The sequence below is a fragment of the Bombus affinis genome, chromosome 16 (assembly GCF_024516045.1).
Source record: "Bombus affinis isolate iyBomAffi1 chromosome 16, iyBomAffi1.2, whole genome shotgun sequence".
NCBI lineage: Eukaryota > Metazoa > Arthropoda > Insecta > Hymenoptera > Apidae > Bombus > Bombus affinis.
The window spans coordinates 2218870-2235301 of record NC_066359.1 but is presented as its reverse complement, the minus strand read 5'-3'; the positions used below and the strand labels follow the sequence as shown (position 1 = coordinate 2235301).

Sequence of the window (16432 nt, the reverse complement as noted above, 5' to 3'; positions counted from 1 at the left end):
AACAAAAAATACTTAACTGTACAACCACCTTCACAATGTTACATATATCCAAATTATTCAATATTTCTTCAACAAAGTCATGATTACTAGAAAATTTTTAAAAGTTCCAATTTTGAATAATAATTATTAGTAAAAATAGAATAACTATATACCATCGAACGTTTAAAATTAAATTTCGATTAATATTTAAATATTTTTATTTTTTAAAATATTTTTGTTTATTGATTAAGATCGAAAACATATTAAAATTTCATAATAAAGTTATATATTAATAAAATCTCGAATTTCATTTCTTTTAATATAATCTTGCTGCATAGATATGTAAATACATAGAATACTCGTGTTTACAATATTTAAAATGTGTTATAACATTTGAATACATAATTACTAATTACCGTACTTGAATTTAATTTAGTACAATGATAACACGATAGTTCGCGCCAATGATTGGTAATGCTTTGGGTAGTATTTCTGTAGTATCTTAGAAGTGGGGAGAACTTGTGAACTTATATAAAACAATTACTTATCGTATGGTGAGACTTTGTGTTGTGAATTGTTGTGTTCGTTCGTGATTCGATCTTTTAGGTTACACGTATGTTATACTTTGTTTATACTTAATCAATTTTATTGCGTCCGTGCAATATTTTGACTTAAACTGTGGGCATGAAATTCGTTTAAAATTCGTATCAAAACCAATTCTTTTAATGATTCTGTTTACATTTATATCTCCAAATCGAGCATAAGGACTTCATCATTTTTTGTAAATTACGCAGTAAAATTATTTGTCAACAGCCATAGCGAATCGTTTTACAAACCTTATATTTATGTTTTATTTAAAGCAATTTTCCTGAACTGAAATTCTTTTTATTCTTGAAAAAACTGAAAGATCAAGCATGTCTGCATCACCGATTGCTAGGCAAGCTACCCAGAGCCAAAACATACCTTCCAAACGAGTCGTTATTAACGATCCCAATCAGTTACCTATTGATTATTCATCTACCCCCGGTGGAACGCTTTTTTCAACTACGCCCGGAGGTTAGTGTCTTTCTTCTTTTATGTTACTTGTAAACTATTAACCCATTAAACTATAATTTAGGTAATTATATTGATCAGGATATATTCCACCGATGTTCATGATTTTCAAATATGATGTCAAGGTCATGATTTTGAGTAATTTTATTTATATGTATGTATAATCGCAGTTCGGATCTAATTTCCGAAGTACTCATAAAAATATTTTTGATACTTTTTACTTTGGCGTGGATTAGGTCTTGATTATATTGTGGAGTTATAATGTACACATATCAATATAATTTCATTAAATAGAAGATATTAATGTAATTGTATAAACTTTATACATTTTTCAATTGTTTACATCCATTTTATTAGTTTTCATTCTTGTAAAACATCTTGTACTTTGTATTATGTTTATAATTTATCATGTTCTAGTAACTTTCTTTTGGGAGTGTATTTCGTCTTTTCTTAAGAGATTAAGTTTATTGTAGTTCAATTATATTCTTACAATTAAATTTAAATTTTAGTTATTAGTTAAACATCACAATATTTGTTCAAAATTCAAATATGCTACACACGATTATATAAACTGGTCTAGACACTCGGTAGAGAAAACCATCCGAAAATTGAGTCGCGACTAGTTGTAAAAAATTAACAAAGTCCGCGTTTGTACAAAACAAACAGAGATGAGTACAGTATCTCTATCTCTGTCTGAGACAATTATACCATGTCATGCATGCGCAGAACGAGAATCTTCTTGTCTCCCTTGTTGATCTTCCACAATTAATCACAACTCAATTTTCGGACGGTTTTCCCTAGACTTCAGTGTATGAGTGTCAAGACCTGTTTATAATATGATCGTGATAGTACATATGAAATATTACTATAATTATTAATATAATTGTATATAATTTTTTGAGGGAGTGTAGAGAATATTCTCATTATACAAATAATTAATAAATTTTTTCTAGGTACACGTATTGTTTATGAACGTGATTTCTTGATGAATCTACGAAATTCTCCCATATCACGAACACCACCACGAAATATGCCATCAATACCCGGAGTGTTATTAAAAAATACATCAAGTCTCTCAACATCAGCGAAAAATCAAATTAACAAAGGTCAATATTTATTTCACTAAGTTATCGCAAAACTACTAGTAAATTATAGATTTTTATGTATTTATAGGAAATGTAAACGTGCAAAATTGCATAGTGTTCATGAAAATATCTATTTATATAAACATCTGCAGTCTGATTACAATAATTTGATTTAGATTTTGGATAGATTATGCCATAACTTTTTGATTGTAACATGTTACAGATACTCCAGTAATTGAAGAATCTGCAGAACAATTTGAGATGGACATGTAGAAATTGTAATTACAATATATTCATGTTGTGCCAGTCACTTTAATGAATAGTAAGAATCAATATATAACAGAAAAATATATTAGCAATTTTTATATAACTATGTGCCATTAGGGGCCTTAAATAGCAATAAGTGTTTATAACATCTAAAAATGTTAAATGTAATTGATATAGTTACACTGATTCATTGCATTATCATCTTATATGCTAATAAAGGTGACAAAAAATTTTAATCAGTACATTCATGTTTGCACTATTGGATGTATTACTTTATAATTTCACATATATTTGTACAACAATGAATAAATGGTATTTTGATAATAAAAGTTATTACCTGTGAATCATAGTTACAGACTTATTAGAGAACTATTTTAGTCCATGGAGAGTTTATTTTTGTTATGTAAATTAAGTTATTTGCCTTTTATTTCAATATAATGTTTTAATATGATTAAATATTTTCACAGTTAAGTTTTATACAATCGAATTTTGTAGATTAAAATATATCATAAAATAGATGAAAAATTTTAAATCTTTATCATTTATTTTATATAACATATACAAAAATCGAAAATATATTTTTCTTTTCATATGAAAATGATATTTTAGAAATTCAAAATATTTAACAGACTTAATCATCATATAGATTTAATTATAATTTATAAATTATATTAAATATCAATATATAAAATTCTATGTATTTAAATATACATTTTTTTTTCATATAAAATAATTTCGTATAAAATATTACATTTTCATTTATTAAAGAGTTAAACTAAATATATACTATATATTTGTCAATGATTAGCCAATATTTGTATAACTATTATGTTGTTATATCACATTAACATAGCTTAATAATGTACTTTTTATGCCATTAAAGTGCGTTAAAATTTAGGTAAATATATTGTATGTATTTTCTGAAGTTTTTTTTTGAATTTTGTATATTCTGTCTAAAATAACTTTCGCCACATTGACTTTTGTTCCATTATTGTCATAATCATTGTAATAAATTAGTTCGCAAAGATCCGCGCATTCTGGATCAGCATCTAATAACTGTTTCAATTTTTCATAAAATTTCTGTATGATACATTTGCAATATTTCTTATAAACATTTGTTTCATTGTGAGCGTGTTTTTGAACTTCATGGAAAGTTAACAAAGGTGTTGCACCTTCTACCACTATGTAGAAAGGTGTCTCTAATCTTTGACCATTGAGATAAATTTTATATACACTGTTGTGATATGTTCGCTCTTTAACTCCTGCTCGATTCAACACTTCTTTCTCTAAATTCATTGCACTTTCCATCCAATGATATGAAGCTTCTTTAAGATTAGGTGGAATGTACGATGATGAAGGAATTAAAATAAATAGTTTTTTAACACCTATATATATACCATGACTGTCTTCAATATTTTCTATCTTTTCAATTAAACCTTTGTTAATAGATCCTGTTGAAGGAAGTATTATTCTTAAATATCCATAATAATAACTGTATGCCATAGAGGTTCCATAATCCAAACCCTTCATTGACTTAATATCAAGAGTATTTTCTTCTCTCTTTTCATATGAGTTTGTGATTAGTAATAATATATATGAAATTCCAGAGCAAATAAAATATGTGAATGCGTCAAATATTTGTATGTAGTTATAAATATAATGATATTTAGTCATGGTTAGCATAATAAAACATATTAAAAAAATGTGAAACAACATATTTACACTAAATTTAATATCACTGTTTTTCACAATCAGAATATTCATACTATGGACACATTGAAATATAATAGTTAAAATTTTCAAGACTATGAAATAAAAAAGTATAACAAAGATATAATTTTGTACAGTAGGTATACTTCTATTTGTTATTTCCAAGTATATTTCTGCTGTAATACTTACAACAGTGCAACTCATTAGAAGTAAGTATATATATTTATCCATTTTAATGTTCTTTATCGATATCAATATGTTATGTTAATTGAGACTGCAAATGATAAATAGAATAAGTAAAATCATCTATGATAAATTTACTTATTATTATTTATTACTAATCATTATTTCAATAAATTTACCTGTTTGATTTTTTTTAAATCCTATGTAAATTTCCTTTGTAACTCAACATTGGATAATAATGAATACTAGTAAGGACAAGATAAATAAATTTTCAAACTTCTCTTTACTATAGATAAATAGATAAAATAGGTAGGTAGATAAAAAAGATTAAAGATTTGAAAAATGCTTTGCGTTGAGCAACAGGATAGATAGATATATTATATATAATATACTTATATATATCAGGTGACAAGATGAAGCGGGAACAAAACAGAGACAGAGAGGTAGCAAAAGAGGAAGAGAAAGGTAGTTCACGTATCGCTAGGTCAGAGCGCTGTTAACGTAAGTGAAACAAGTCGATTGACCTACGGTACAATCGAAACCATGTACGATCGATAAAGTCCATTATCTGGAAACATTTTCTGCAAAAATTACTTAGCTCTTTCCATGTCTGTTTATTTCCCGAGTAGGGTACGATATAAGTGTAAATCGGTCGCAAGTGCATTGCAAGCTAAAATATCCCAGCAGGTGATTTTTGTTGCTGATTAGCGCCATATCCCACAATGGACCAATCAGCTGCTCGGTAAACCGCCGTAAAACCTCGAATCTGTCCGCAGACGAATGACAACAAAAGAGACTGATAGAAGTCGCGCGCGCGAGACAGTGGATTTTTTTCGCGACTCCGCCGTGAAGATTTGCGGTTTTTTCCATTTTGTTGCTCGCCGCGAATAACGTCGATTTGGCCGCTGGTGAAAGCGTCGAGGAATATGAAGAGAAGAAATGTCGAGTGTGGTAAGCTTCGGAGGCCCTTGAAACGCAACAAGCTCACTGAGGGGATCTACGGAAGGTAAGTTTTCGCCGCCATATGTCTTCTCATTTGGAACGACTAATTTTAAAAATAACCAAAAATCTGACCGATCGCCCCTCGAGATATTTGTCAAATCGTTGATCGAAAACTGTTACGTACTTTCGGGTTGATGCGAAGTGCGAAACCTCTGTGATACGTTGTGTCAATACATGATCATCCACCGCTTCCCAGAAGCTGCTTGACATTTCACTAAAACCTTGACCATGTGTGCCTGTTTTTTACAAAAACATTTGTTGAGTTACATCTTTATAAATGTTTTATTACCTGTATTCACAATTTTTCGCCTAACGTGCCATGTAATTGAAAGATTTTTACGTCTAACCACATCAAAGAAATTTGCCAGTTCAACAACTTTTCTTTCATTTATTCCCTTTTCTTAAAAACTATATTGACATTGGCTTACATCATATAATTATATAATTTAGATTTGTTATTTATTTTATTTAGTTAAGAGGTGCTTATTTTGTTTTATAGCAGTGTTTGTTTCCTTTGAAATATTTTATACTTTTGCAACTGTAGATCCTTAATTATATAATTGTGTTACAAGAATGATAATAAAATAATGAAATTTTTTATTTCAGTACTTTACTTTACCTAAAATTTCTCCTACTATGGGCCATGGTAATTTTGGCAGACTTCATTTTAGAATTCCGATTTGAATTTTTGTGGCCGTTTTGGCTACTTCTCAGAAGTGTTTACGATTCTTTTAAATATCAAGGCTTGGTAAGTAATCTATATTTCAAAACATATGTGCTTATATCTGATTTTAAAATAACATAGACTATTATATTTCCAGGCCTTCTCCGTATTTTTTATTTGTATTGCTCTTACATCAGATATGATTTGTTTCTTTTTCATACCAATACATTGGTTGTTTTTTGCTGCTAGCACTTATGTTTGGGTACAATATGTTTGGCACACAGGTAAATATAAACATATCTTTAGGTTGTTTGAATTAATTTAATTGCAATGAGATTGATATAAATATATTGTGTATGGAACAGATAAAGGTGTGTGCCTTCCAACTGTGATGTTATGGTTACTATTTCTATACATAGAAGCAGCAGTTCGATTAAGAGATTTGAGACATATGCCCTTTCATTTGGATCTTTGTCGACCATTCGCAGCGCATTGGTATATATATTTTTGTTATTATACTCTCTTTCCTTTCTTTATTTATGCATTTACTCTTTGTCACTGAATATTGTAAGATACACTTCAGAGGAACAATTTTATGACTAATAAAAAAATAACCTATTCCTATGTTACTGTACAAAATCTGTTATTATGAATAAAATATACTTTGCTATTTTAATGTTGAATTAACAATATCAATTCAAAAGTAATAATAAAAATAATTATAAGTATTATCTTTTTTCAGCATTGGTTATCCTGTAGTTACATTAGGTTTTGGTTTTAAGAGCTACATTGGCTACAGAATGAGACAGGTAAATCTGTAATAAATACATAATCATTCAAAGACTATTTTTAAACGTTTTATTTACATGACTGCCTCTTTTTGCCAGAGAAAACAAAAAGATGTAGCGAAGGAGAATGAATTCTACCTACAACTATTGCAGCAAGCACTGCCTCTAGAGCAACAAACTTCCACTACGATACAACCGATACAAGTTCAATCACAAACACATATTACAACACTAGAGCAACATGTTAAATCACAAAATAATAAATTAAATTTGCAGTGCAATCCAAGTCCTGAAAAGAGTAGAGGTAGTTTGTATTTATTTTCAACTTTTAATATATATATAATAGCAAAATAATAATATAGCTTAATCATAAAATGCATTGTAGGAAGCAGTAATAATTCTGTAGAAACAGGTGTACAAAATGGTAGTTTGCATATAGGGACACAAATTACATCAACAAACCAAAATGTAACAACAAAAAATAATCATAGGAAGTGCTTAGACAAAGGTGAAAAGCAAGAAGAGCAGCATAATAAGCATAATGTAACAAATGTATCACAATCTGATAAAAACGATAAAAGATTTATACATACAAATGGGAATACTGTTAATCACAGTGATATGCAGTTCATTGAAAGAGTTGGGTAAGTTGGGTGACATGTGTATCTTGGAAACTCAACAGTATCCATATTATGTAAAGTAATAAAAGATTCGTTAACATTTTAAATAAAAATTACAGATCAATAAATGATTTTGATGCCAATGAAGTAGAGAAAGACAAATTTATTAAAGGTGCAAATTATGGGCATACTACAATAAAATCACAGACTAATGGTTCTGTAACAGGAAAGTGGAATAATATAAAAGAAAATCGGGAATCATCGTCCACTGTTAATACTCAACGTGAACGAAAAACACGTCAAGTGAAAGCCACGGTTGATAATATAACTGAGCAGCAAAAGCAGCAAGACGAATATTGCCAAAGGTATGTTATTTACATCAATTAGTGAATTAACAAAAATGTTATTTTATGCAACATATTTTTTGTGCTTTTTCATTTCTATATCCATATATAAAATTCAGATTTAATACTGTGTATACTTATACTTTCCTTATTCCTTATGATTTTCTTAAAATGTAATTATTATTTTTATTGAATTAAAAGATATGCAACTTTATATTATCAGATTTTTTCTTTAGTGTAATATAATATCGTTTAAATAGGTTACTGATGTGTCGCAGGCTCGAAGCTGACATAAAACGTTTGAAGTCAGATCTGCAATCCAGTCGACAACTGGAACAGGAACTTCGTTCCCAGATTAGTTCTCTACAAAATGGAGAACGTCAAGCTAAGGGTGATATACAGCAACTTCAGCACGATAACGATCAGTTGCAAAGCAAGTGCGTATACACACACACACACAGTATCATTTCTATATTATTAAAATTGTACTTAAAAGATCTATTTTTCTTCCAATACACGTATACGCGTAGATATTTTTACACTATTAAATATATTTTTATTTATATACATAAATATTTTTATCTTGGATAGATTACATGGATTAGTAACAGCTCGTCAATTAGATAAACAAACAATGTCTTCGTTGGAAAAACGAATCGCAGAAGAGCGGAAACAGCGCACTGCTTGCGAAGCATCTTTAGTTTCCGAGAGGCGAGCACGACGAGCTGCAGAAGAAGCACGATCTGCAATTCCGCCTCCACCTCCGCCACTTATTAGACAAGAATGTACAGATACTTGTAAAAGTCGTAGAACACAAATGGAACAAGATCTCAAAAACTTACGGCGAGAACTTAAAACGAAAGAAGAGAGGTAAAGATGTTGAAATAATATAAAAATTTTTATGTAAATAAAATTTTAAATGTAAATATAAGTTGACACATCGGAATATAAAACAATAATATCTATAGTGTCGTACATACACTAGGTAATAGTCAAAATTTCATTCAAATGTAAACAATTAAATTAAGTTCGAGGGTGTTTAATATGTTAATAATTAAATACTTTTTTGTATTGTAAATTCACTAAACTATATATCAGATGTTAATTTCTTATATATTTTCTTAGGTGCAACATATTAGAAAAAGATGTAACTCGTTGTAAGGAAAATCATAAAGAGTCTGAAATTTTACTCGGTGCACTAAATGCGCTACAAGATAAAACTGCACATTTAGAAGATAGCTTAAGTGCAGAAACGCGCATAAAGCTTGATTTATTTTCTGCACTTGGTGAAGCCAAGCGACAATTAGAAATCAGAGAAAGTAAGTAGGATTCGATTTACAATTATAAATCTTTAATATTTTTGGTAATCAAGGAAATGTATAAACTTAAGTGGGACCGAAACATCAATTTTTCAAACATAGTTTTATTTATATAAACGATTTTAGTATATGTATATTAAATATATATATATATGTACATATGTGTATGTTAAATATCGCATATTGTTGAATCAGGTTTAATTAGATCTCAAGAAAAGGAAATTGAAATGTTAAAAGCAAAAATAGCTCAAGATTTAGCTGTGATGCCACAAGATACGTTTGGACCTGCGCCAACCTGTGCGACATCTAAGCTTCGATTAAATAATGAAGTACGAGTAGCAGGTACGAAAATACGTTCAAATGAAAGTCTCTGTCCAGGGTGTACAATTTCAAATTTGGATCCAAATGCGACAGTGTATACACCCAAGAATTCCCTAATAGCGTCTACCGAAGCTTGAAGAAACAATTTTTGGCCACATTATGACTTCACAAAAGTTGGGTATATATTTCATAAACATGTTTCAGTCTGTTTCTCAATGGAAGTATAAATATGAATTTATGTTTTATACGTGCACATATTTGTTTTATTGAAATCAAAGTTTTATATTTAAAATGCGTAGGATTAATGAGATGTAAGATCTTTTTAACATTTATAGTGTAGAATATTTGTGTAACATTTGCTTAAAAAACGTGGCTCATGCTATAAATTTGTCAAATTTCATAACAGGAGATATCTTTTATAAATGTCTTCCATGGGAGGCTTCTAGAAACATGTTTTATATCGTACTTGTCACCTGAACTAATACAACGTTATTAACTACTTATGACCATGGGACGTGACTAATACTAAATTAAAAAAGTATTTAAAAATTAGTTACGTTCTGTTAAACGTGCTGTAGGTCGATCTAACAGGTACCTTCTTCATCTTTTTGGTACTTGCAACAGATGTATTAAGAAGAATTAAAACTAAAGTGAGGCAACAGTGACATGCGTAGTCTAGTTATAAATAATTATTAAATTTTAAATTAAATTTAGTACTTCTATTTAGATGATAACGTTTGATAAATTTACTGTTGACGTTTAACAGAAAACTGTATATTTTACTAATTTTTTATAGCGTTCGAATTATATCGATTTTCACACAACACTTTCTATTTAAAAATACCATAATGTAGATATAAAGAGCTAGAAAAACTATATAAATTGGATCGACGAACGACTAGCGGCATATCTTATTTGTTAGAAGCATAGAAAAATTGAAGACTCAATCTGTATTCGATCCTCCTACAGCATATGCCTAAATCTATGACGACTTGTTATAGACACAAATCTTGTTCAAGTCGTAATCCGAAGCTAGTCCAGCATACAAACTGTATTTAATGTCTTTGGCAAATGAAGCCATTTTAAGTCATGTGATCATCCAAAACCAGCCATTAATACACATTGAAAAACCTGCCGTTATCATTTGAGAGGATTGATGTAAATGTTAGAAACGCCAAATTTATTTTGAAATAATCACCAACATATTGATTCTCTCTCTCTCTCTCTCTCTCTCTCTCTCTCTCTCTCTCTCTCTCTCTCTCTCTCTCTCTCTCTTTCTCTCTCATATTTCTCTACATTTTTTATATTTTTTAAATGTCTCTGTAAACTTTTTTAGTTTAATGGTACAATTGTGTATTGGCTTTCGAACGGTGCGAAATAACTGTTAATGTTTCATAATGATTTTTTGAAACGTGTACAGTGTTTTATGTGATAGATAGAAATTTTGTAAACAAAGGAATTTTTAAGTTAAGTATATTATAATTGGTAATGAAGGGATAGATTTATTTTACCCAATTTGTTTAATGAGCTTCAAGAGATAAACTAATGTGTAATGCCACGCGCGCGTTTATTTATGTACTAAACTATTAAATCGTACATATAAGTAATCGAATCATTTTTCCAAATTGAACTTCTAATTTTTAATAGCGTTATTAATATTGGAATTATACGGTTTTTCATTGAACAGTCTGGAGGAATGAAACTAAGATTTTTTTTAAATTTATCCGCAAACGTCTTCCTTTCACACATTTGATGGAAACATTTAATGTATATAATGTGTGTCCCTTTTATAATATTATAAGTTTCACTATTATCAACCAGTGATGATGTAATTTAGTAAAAGTTGATTATCATTGACTATTTATATAATATATATTACTTACGCGATACGTCGTTTCTCTTTCTCTTTCATCGCTTTTATACTACTTTTTACATATCTAATTTATAGGTTTAATGTTGAAAGCATTAAATTCATTTTTTATAATTTTTAAGAGTAATATATTTAACACCGAACGATGTGTATGTATAAGAATTAATTATTAACGCTTGAATATTTTGTAGAAAAATAATTGAATTCTCTTTAAATCTTTTTCATTGATGAAGTATTAAAAGATTAATAGCAACATTAGAGTGTATACCAGCATATTCTTTCTAAGGTATAATAAACAAGTTAATTCCTTCACAAAAAAATAATTGAGATGCAAGTTTCAGGAAAAGATGGCATTACGTATAAAAGATCTCTAGAAAAAGATGTGAATTTTATATATGCTTTAAATCCGCAAGAAAGCCAGTACCTGCTTGCTCCAATGAATATTAATTAACGACTGGTTGATATCATAAAAGTCATTCTTCCATGATTGTATATATAAAGCACTGTCATGACAATTTATTAATAACATAGTGGATCATGACCAACTAGTCAAATGAATTTCTATAAGCACAAATATTTATTAAATATCTAATATTCATTTGATATTTCTGTCCTTACATGAAAAAGCAATAACAATTACTGTTTCTTCTCATTAATTAAAATTATAAAAGATTTATCAATATTATCATCAAACTGTTAAGTTTATTAATTAATTTTGTGTTTCTTGGATGATCCACGTACTAAATATAATTGCAAAATGTTAATGCACAATGCATATGTTACGGGTTATAAAACTATTTTTATTTTACATTAAAATGTGAAAATTTCATCATTTTTGCTTAAAAAATTAAAAGCATATCAATAACTCTGAGAAAACCTATGCTTCATATTTCTTTTTTATTTTACTATATAAACAGTGCTGATCTTTTTTCGTTCCTAGATTTGCATAAAAAATATTTAAAATTTAATAATTCACTGATGTTGGCAATTAAACTGTAGGGGAATAATGTGCTTACTTTAATTTATAAAGGAAACGATACAGTTCATTTTACACATGCTAAAATTCGTTATTCCATCAATAATTATCATCCGACTGGTATGGAAATTTGTTTTATCATTAAGATTAATTTCTTTATAGTTAAGATCAATCAGACTTGTGTCTATGTCAACTTGTATCATTATGTGCATAAGCCTTTATAATGTAATGAAACAGTGTAAATAATTACTTAAAATAGACTAAACGCAAAGCAAAACTTACTAAAATTGTTTGGGCACTTGCGTAGCATAGTTAAAGCACATTATATAAAATTAATTAGTTTAATTTATTTTAAGTGAAAGCTCTTTTAACTCATTTATGACTGTAATCTTTTAATCGATTTTCTAATCATATTATTTTAAGTCAGATATGAAATTCAGAAAAAATTAAATTGAAATTGATTGCTTTCAATATACATCATTACTTTACCATAGTAGCAAAGCAGAATCAGTATTATAACAAGAAATGTTATAATAAATAATGAATTAAACGAATTAAAAATATTAAATAAAATATAGTAATTTCTAAATGATGTTTCAACTTAATAGAAATTATTTATCAGATAAATCATTTAAAAGATAAATAAACAGGATATTATGTAAATGAGGTAAAAAACTATTGAATTTTTGTTAATTACCTTTTTTTATTGAATATACATACAGTTGAGTGTAATGCATTACATAAAAAAGAAATTTGATAATGTTTTTAATGCAGAACATAAATGAGTTAATTTGATAAAAGTGTAAAATGCTTGTATGGAAATATCATTTTGAAAAACGAATGCTTTTCTTTTCAAGGTATCGCATTATCAAGTGCACATTAAGTACCTGATCAGGGAATGCCGTAATATTTGCGGCTAATATACTTATCATGGATTTAATTCCGCTATAAGGCTGGTTTCACGAACATACTCTTGCTATTTAATTAATTCATATTGTTTGTATTGAGTTAATGTGATATATTTTATAGACATATATACACGCACATGACTTGGCACATGACATTTACATTCATGCTGTACATGTTCATTTAACTTTCATATAGCATATACACGTACATTTAATTGTTTGGTATAGAACAGCTTGGGATTAGTTGTCTATGTTTAATTACATATGTAATAGCTTACGAATTGGCACTCTTTCTATATGACTCGGGGCGACTGCATAGTAATTGCACCTCACATTTGTAAGGAATTGTATGTTTCATGTCGTACTTTGTAGTAAAGTACTTTGTAATATATTATTTGAAGTGCACTGAAATAACTTCTCTATGACAATAACGATATATTGCTTTTGTTATGTATTTAAATGTTTTCGAATGAAGTATGAAGATTTGTTACAAAAAGTACTTTTTTAATTTAAAAAGGAAAGTTTGATTTAGAATTCAAGTTAAATTTATGATAGAATATTGTATTGTGATTAATAATTATGTTTTGCAACATAATATTTCTTTATGTTTTTACATATTGTTATACAGGATAATTTTGTAATGAAATTACAAATATGATGGATAATTGATTAACTATGAAACAATGAAGAAATCTAAAAAAGGAGATAACGTTACTGTATTCTAACAACCATATCTTGAAATTCTGATGTTGCTGTATGTATATTTTTCATACTACAGCTAAATAATAAAATAATAAAATATGAACATAATTTAAAATATGTACATACTTTTACAATCAAATTTTACAAAAATTGGATTGTTTGTTTCTATTTGAACGCTTTAAAGTGCGTTAAAATGTATATACATAATTATATTTATTACACGATTCGTGGATAAAATTTTTCTCCTAAAAGTAGAACGTAAAGTACTTGATTCGTTATGTTTATTAGATTTTATAAATAAACAATTATAAAAGCGAGATGCTAGGTGTACAGTATATAATGATCTTTCGGAGGTGTATAATATTGCACAGTCATGTAATGTACTTGTATATGCATGTGATATATTAACGTCATCCCTATGGTATTATGTGATTTTTATTGTAATAAATCAATTAATGAGTTTGTTAAGATGAAATAACACTACATTAGGATGATAATAATTTTGACGGTTTTTTTTCCTTTTTTAATTTATTTATTATCGTCATATGTATTGACAAGAAAAAAACAAGACTAGAAGAAATTTAATTACTTTATGCAGTTTGTTATATTAAGACTTTTCATTCGTATTTTGTGGGACAAAGTATTTTTTTTACTTCGTAGATGAGAAACATGTAAAGTTTGACGGTGATATAAAGAAAGAGGAGATTGAAAAAATGTATTTTATCAAAAGTAACGTGCATCGTGATTGTGTGAGTTAATAAGAAATTATTAGATCTTTCTAAAAATGATCTTGTGTATTATGAAAGCGAAAATATGTTTTCCAGAACATGCACCGTTATGTTTTATAGTTGTACTATCATCGCGAACTATATGTTTAATACGATTCCTTAAATCGTATTAATACATAATTGAAGGAACGTGAAACGTTTTAGGTAGAAAGAATATACTTACACATATTCAGATATAGTGACAAATTTTTCTTTCGTTTTAAATAATTTCATAAGAATACAACGCGCAGCTTTCGCATCTCATCATTTGAAGACTACAGGGAAAGAACATGATAAGACATTTCCTATTCTTTTTACAGGAAATCAGTTTTAAAATTTAGTACATTGTGGATCAAATCATATCATCAAAAAGTACGATACTTTTAACAATGTTTAATAAATAAAACAATTTTCTAAGTCCCATTTTTTAAATTATATTCATAAAAATATGAATTTACATAAATATGTGCAATCTATTTATCACGATTTTCTCCTGTGATCTTCGTTTATAATCGTACATTCGCTTCTCTCTCTCTCTCTCTTTTAGTTTAGCGTTAAGGTAATTTTCAAAATCCTGTTAAGGTATGTACCTTAAGAAAGAAAGGAAAATGAAAAAAATAATTTTGATCTCGTAATGTGATGACAATGCACGCAAATGCCCTTCTCGTTTCCATGCGTTCATATTTTAAAGAAAGAAAGGAAAACGTCTGATTTTTTAACGTTCTTCGTCATCCCATTCTCGACTATTTGAATCGTTTCAGTTCGAATAGAATGGCCGGCATTACACTGAAATTGGTCTAGTCTGTATGAATGTGCGTAGTTCATTAAGGACAAGCTGAGTGGAACATTTTAACGATTTATTTAAGTGAACTTTGCGAAACAAAAATATACTTTATTAAACTCCCTGTCTCTCGCATAAAAGATATTTAAAAAAAGAAAGGAAACGTCTTGCTTGAAAGATGTGAATCTTTCGAGGCGGAAATTTCATTTTTGCGTAACTTCTATACAATAAATCAGAAAATCTTACGTGTAGACATGTAAGTAAGTACATTATGGTTGTTGGTTTTTTTTATTCATACATATACTTTTTTGTAATTATATATATCTTGATCTCGGAAGTAAATTTTTCTACGTCTTTATGTCAACGGCTCAATTAATATTAATCTATTCTTTTCTTTTTTTCCTTCGTTTTTAAAAGGTGCACGTAATACTTCGACGAAAATACACATTGTTGCTAAGGAATATCGTTGAAAAAAACGATGACAAGATTATATTTCCTCGATTGAGTTTTTAAATACTTCTATATCATAGTTTTTAGGTGGTTAAAAAGGAATTCATACTCAAAGCATACCTTCTAATGAAGAATATTTATTAAAATTCATTCGTTTCGTAATTTTTTGAATTCTTCGTGCATGATGATGAAAGGATTACAAATACATCGATCACGATGTTGATACGACATAATAGGCAAAAAAGATGTTCATTCTTCTCTTAATTGCAGCACAGTGAATTACAATTTGGATATTCGTGCATATTTAAAAACTCAAAATGTCTCATAATATTTTCATACGTAATAAATATGATATTTTAGTATGCATAAACAGTACTTTCTCCCAATCTTGTTACATTTTTTGTAAATAAATTCTACACTCTTTCCTTTATGCTATAAGATTTAAAAGAAAGAAAGAAAAAAGGAAGAAAAAAGGAAAAAAAATAGGTACTTCTTGGTATTGGTACTTAATGACTTTTCATTGTGTACTATGTACCACCATTTATACGATAGAAATATTTATTAAAATAAATATTGTAAAATGACACGTGTATAATTTATATATTATAATTAATATGATTAAATTGTCACGTGTACATATAAA

The 16432-nt window shown here is 28.2% G+C and overlaps 3 protein-coding genes across 8 annotated transcripts; 2 read left to right on the top strand and 1 right to left on the bottom strand.

Moving 5' to 3' along the window:
• Window positions 1–430: 430 nt before the first annotated feature.
• On the top strand, window positions 431–2713 carry LOC126925591 (eukaryotic translation initiation factor 4E-binding protein). Of its 2 annotated transcripts, none has more exons than XM_050741303.1 (4): window positions 431–592; window positions 887–1035; window positions 1986–2138; window positions 2341–2713. In XM_050741303.1, the coding sequence occupies exons 2-4, from the start codon at window positions 894–896 to the stop codon at window positions 2388–2390; spliced, it is 345 nt and encodes a 114-aa protein (XP_050597260.1). In that variant the 5' UTR covers window positions 431–592; window positions 887–893; the 3' UTR covers window positions 2391–2713. The 2 variants fall into 2 exon arrangements, with proteins under 2 accessions (XP_050597260.1, XP_050597261.1); XM_050741304.1 differs by having other exon boundaries at window positions 436–592; window positions 840–1035.
• LOC126925589 (stimulator of interferon genes protein homolog) lies at window positions 2629–4680 on the bottom strand. Its single transcript, XM_050741301.1, has 2 exons — window positions 4457–4680; window positions 2629–4368 (listed from the first exon to the last, which is right to left on the bottom strand). Exon 2 carries the CDS (start codon window positions 4323–4325, stop codon window positions 3279–3281), a length of 1047 nt encoding a protein of 348 aa, XP_050597258.1. The 5' UTR covers window positions 4326–4368; window positions 4457–4680; the 3' UTR covers window positions 2629–3278.
• A 113-nt stretch (window positions 4681–4793) lies between these two features.
• LOC126925582 (macoilin-1) lies at window positions 4794–16432 on the top strand. 5 transcript variants are annotated; one of them, XR_007714011.1, is made up of 13 exons: window positions 4794–5283; window positions 5886–6027; window positions 6101–6227; window positions 6309–6438; window positions 6686–6752; window positions 6831–7038; window positions 7117–7375; window positions 7471–7716; window positions 7956–8132; window positions 8287–8565; window positions 8821–9014; window positions 9210–15595; window positions 15757–16432. XR_007714011.1 is itself a non-coding variant. In XM_050741275.1 (12 exons), exons 1-12 carry the CDS (start codon window positions 5204–5206, stop codon window positions 9470–9472), a joined length of 2169 nt encoding a protein of 722 aa, XP_050597232.1. In that variant the 5' UTR covers window positions 4794–5203; the 3' UTR covers window positions 9473–16432. The 5 variants fall into 5 exon arrangements, 4 of the variants coding, with proteins under 4 accessions (XP_050597232.1, XP_050597233.1, XP_050597231.1 ...); XM_050741275.1 differs by having other exon boundaries at window positions 6831–7035; window positions 9210–16432; XM_050741276.1 differs by having other exon boundaries at window positions 7974–8132; window positions 9210–16432.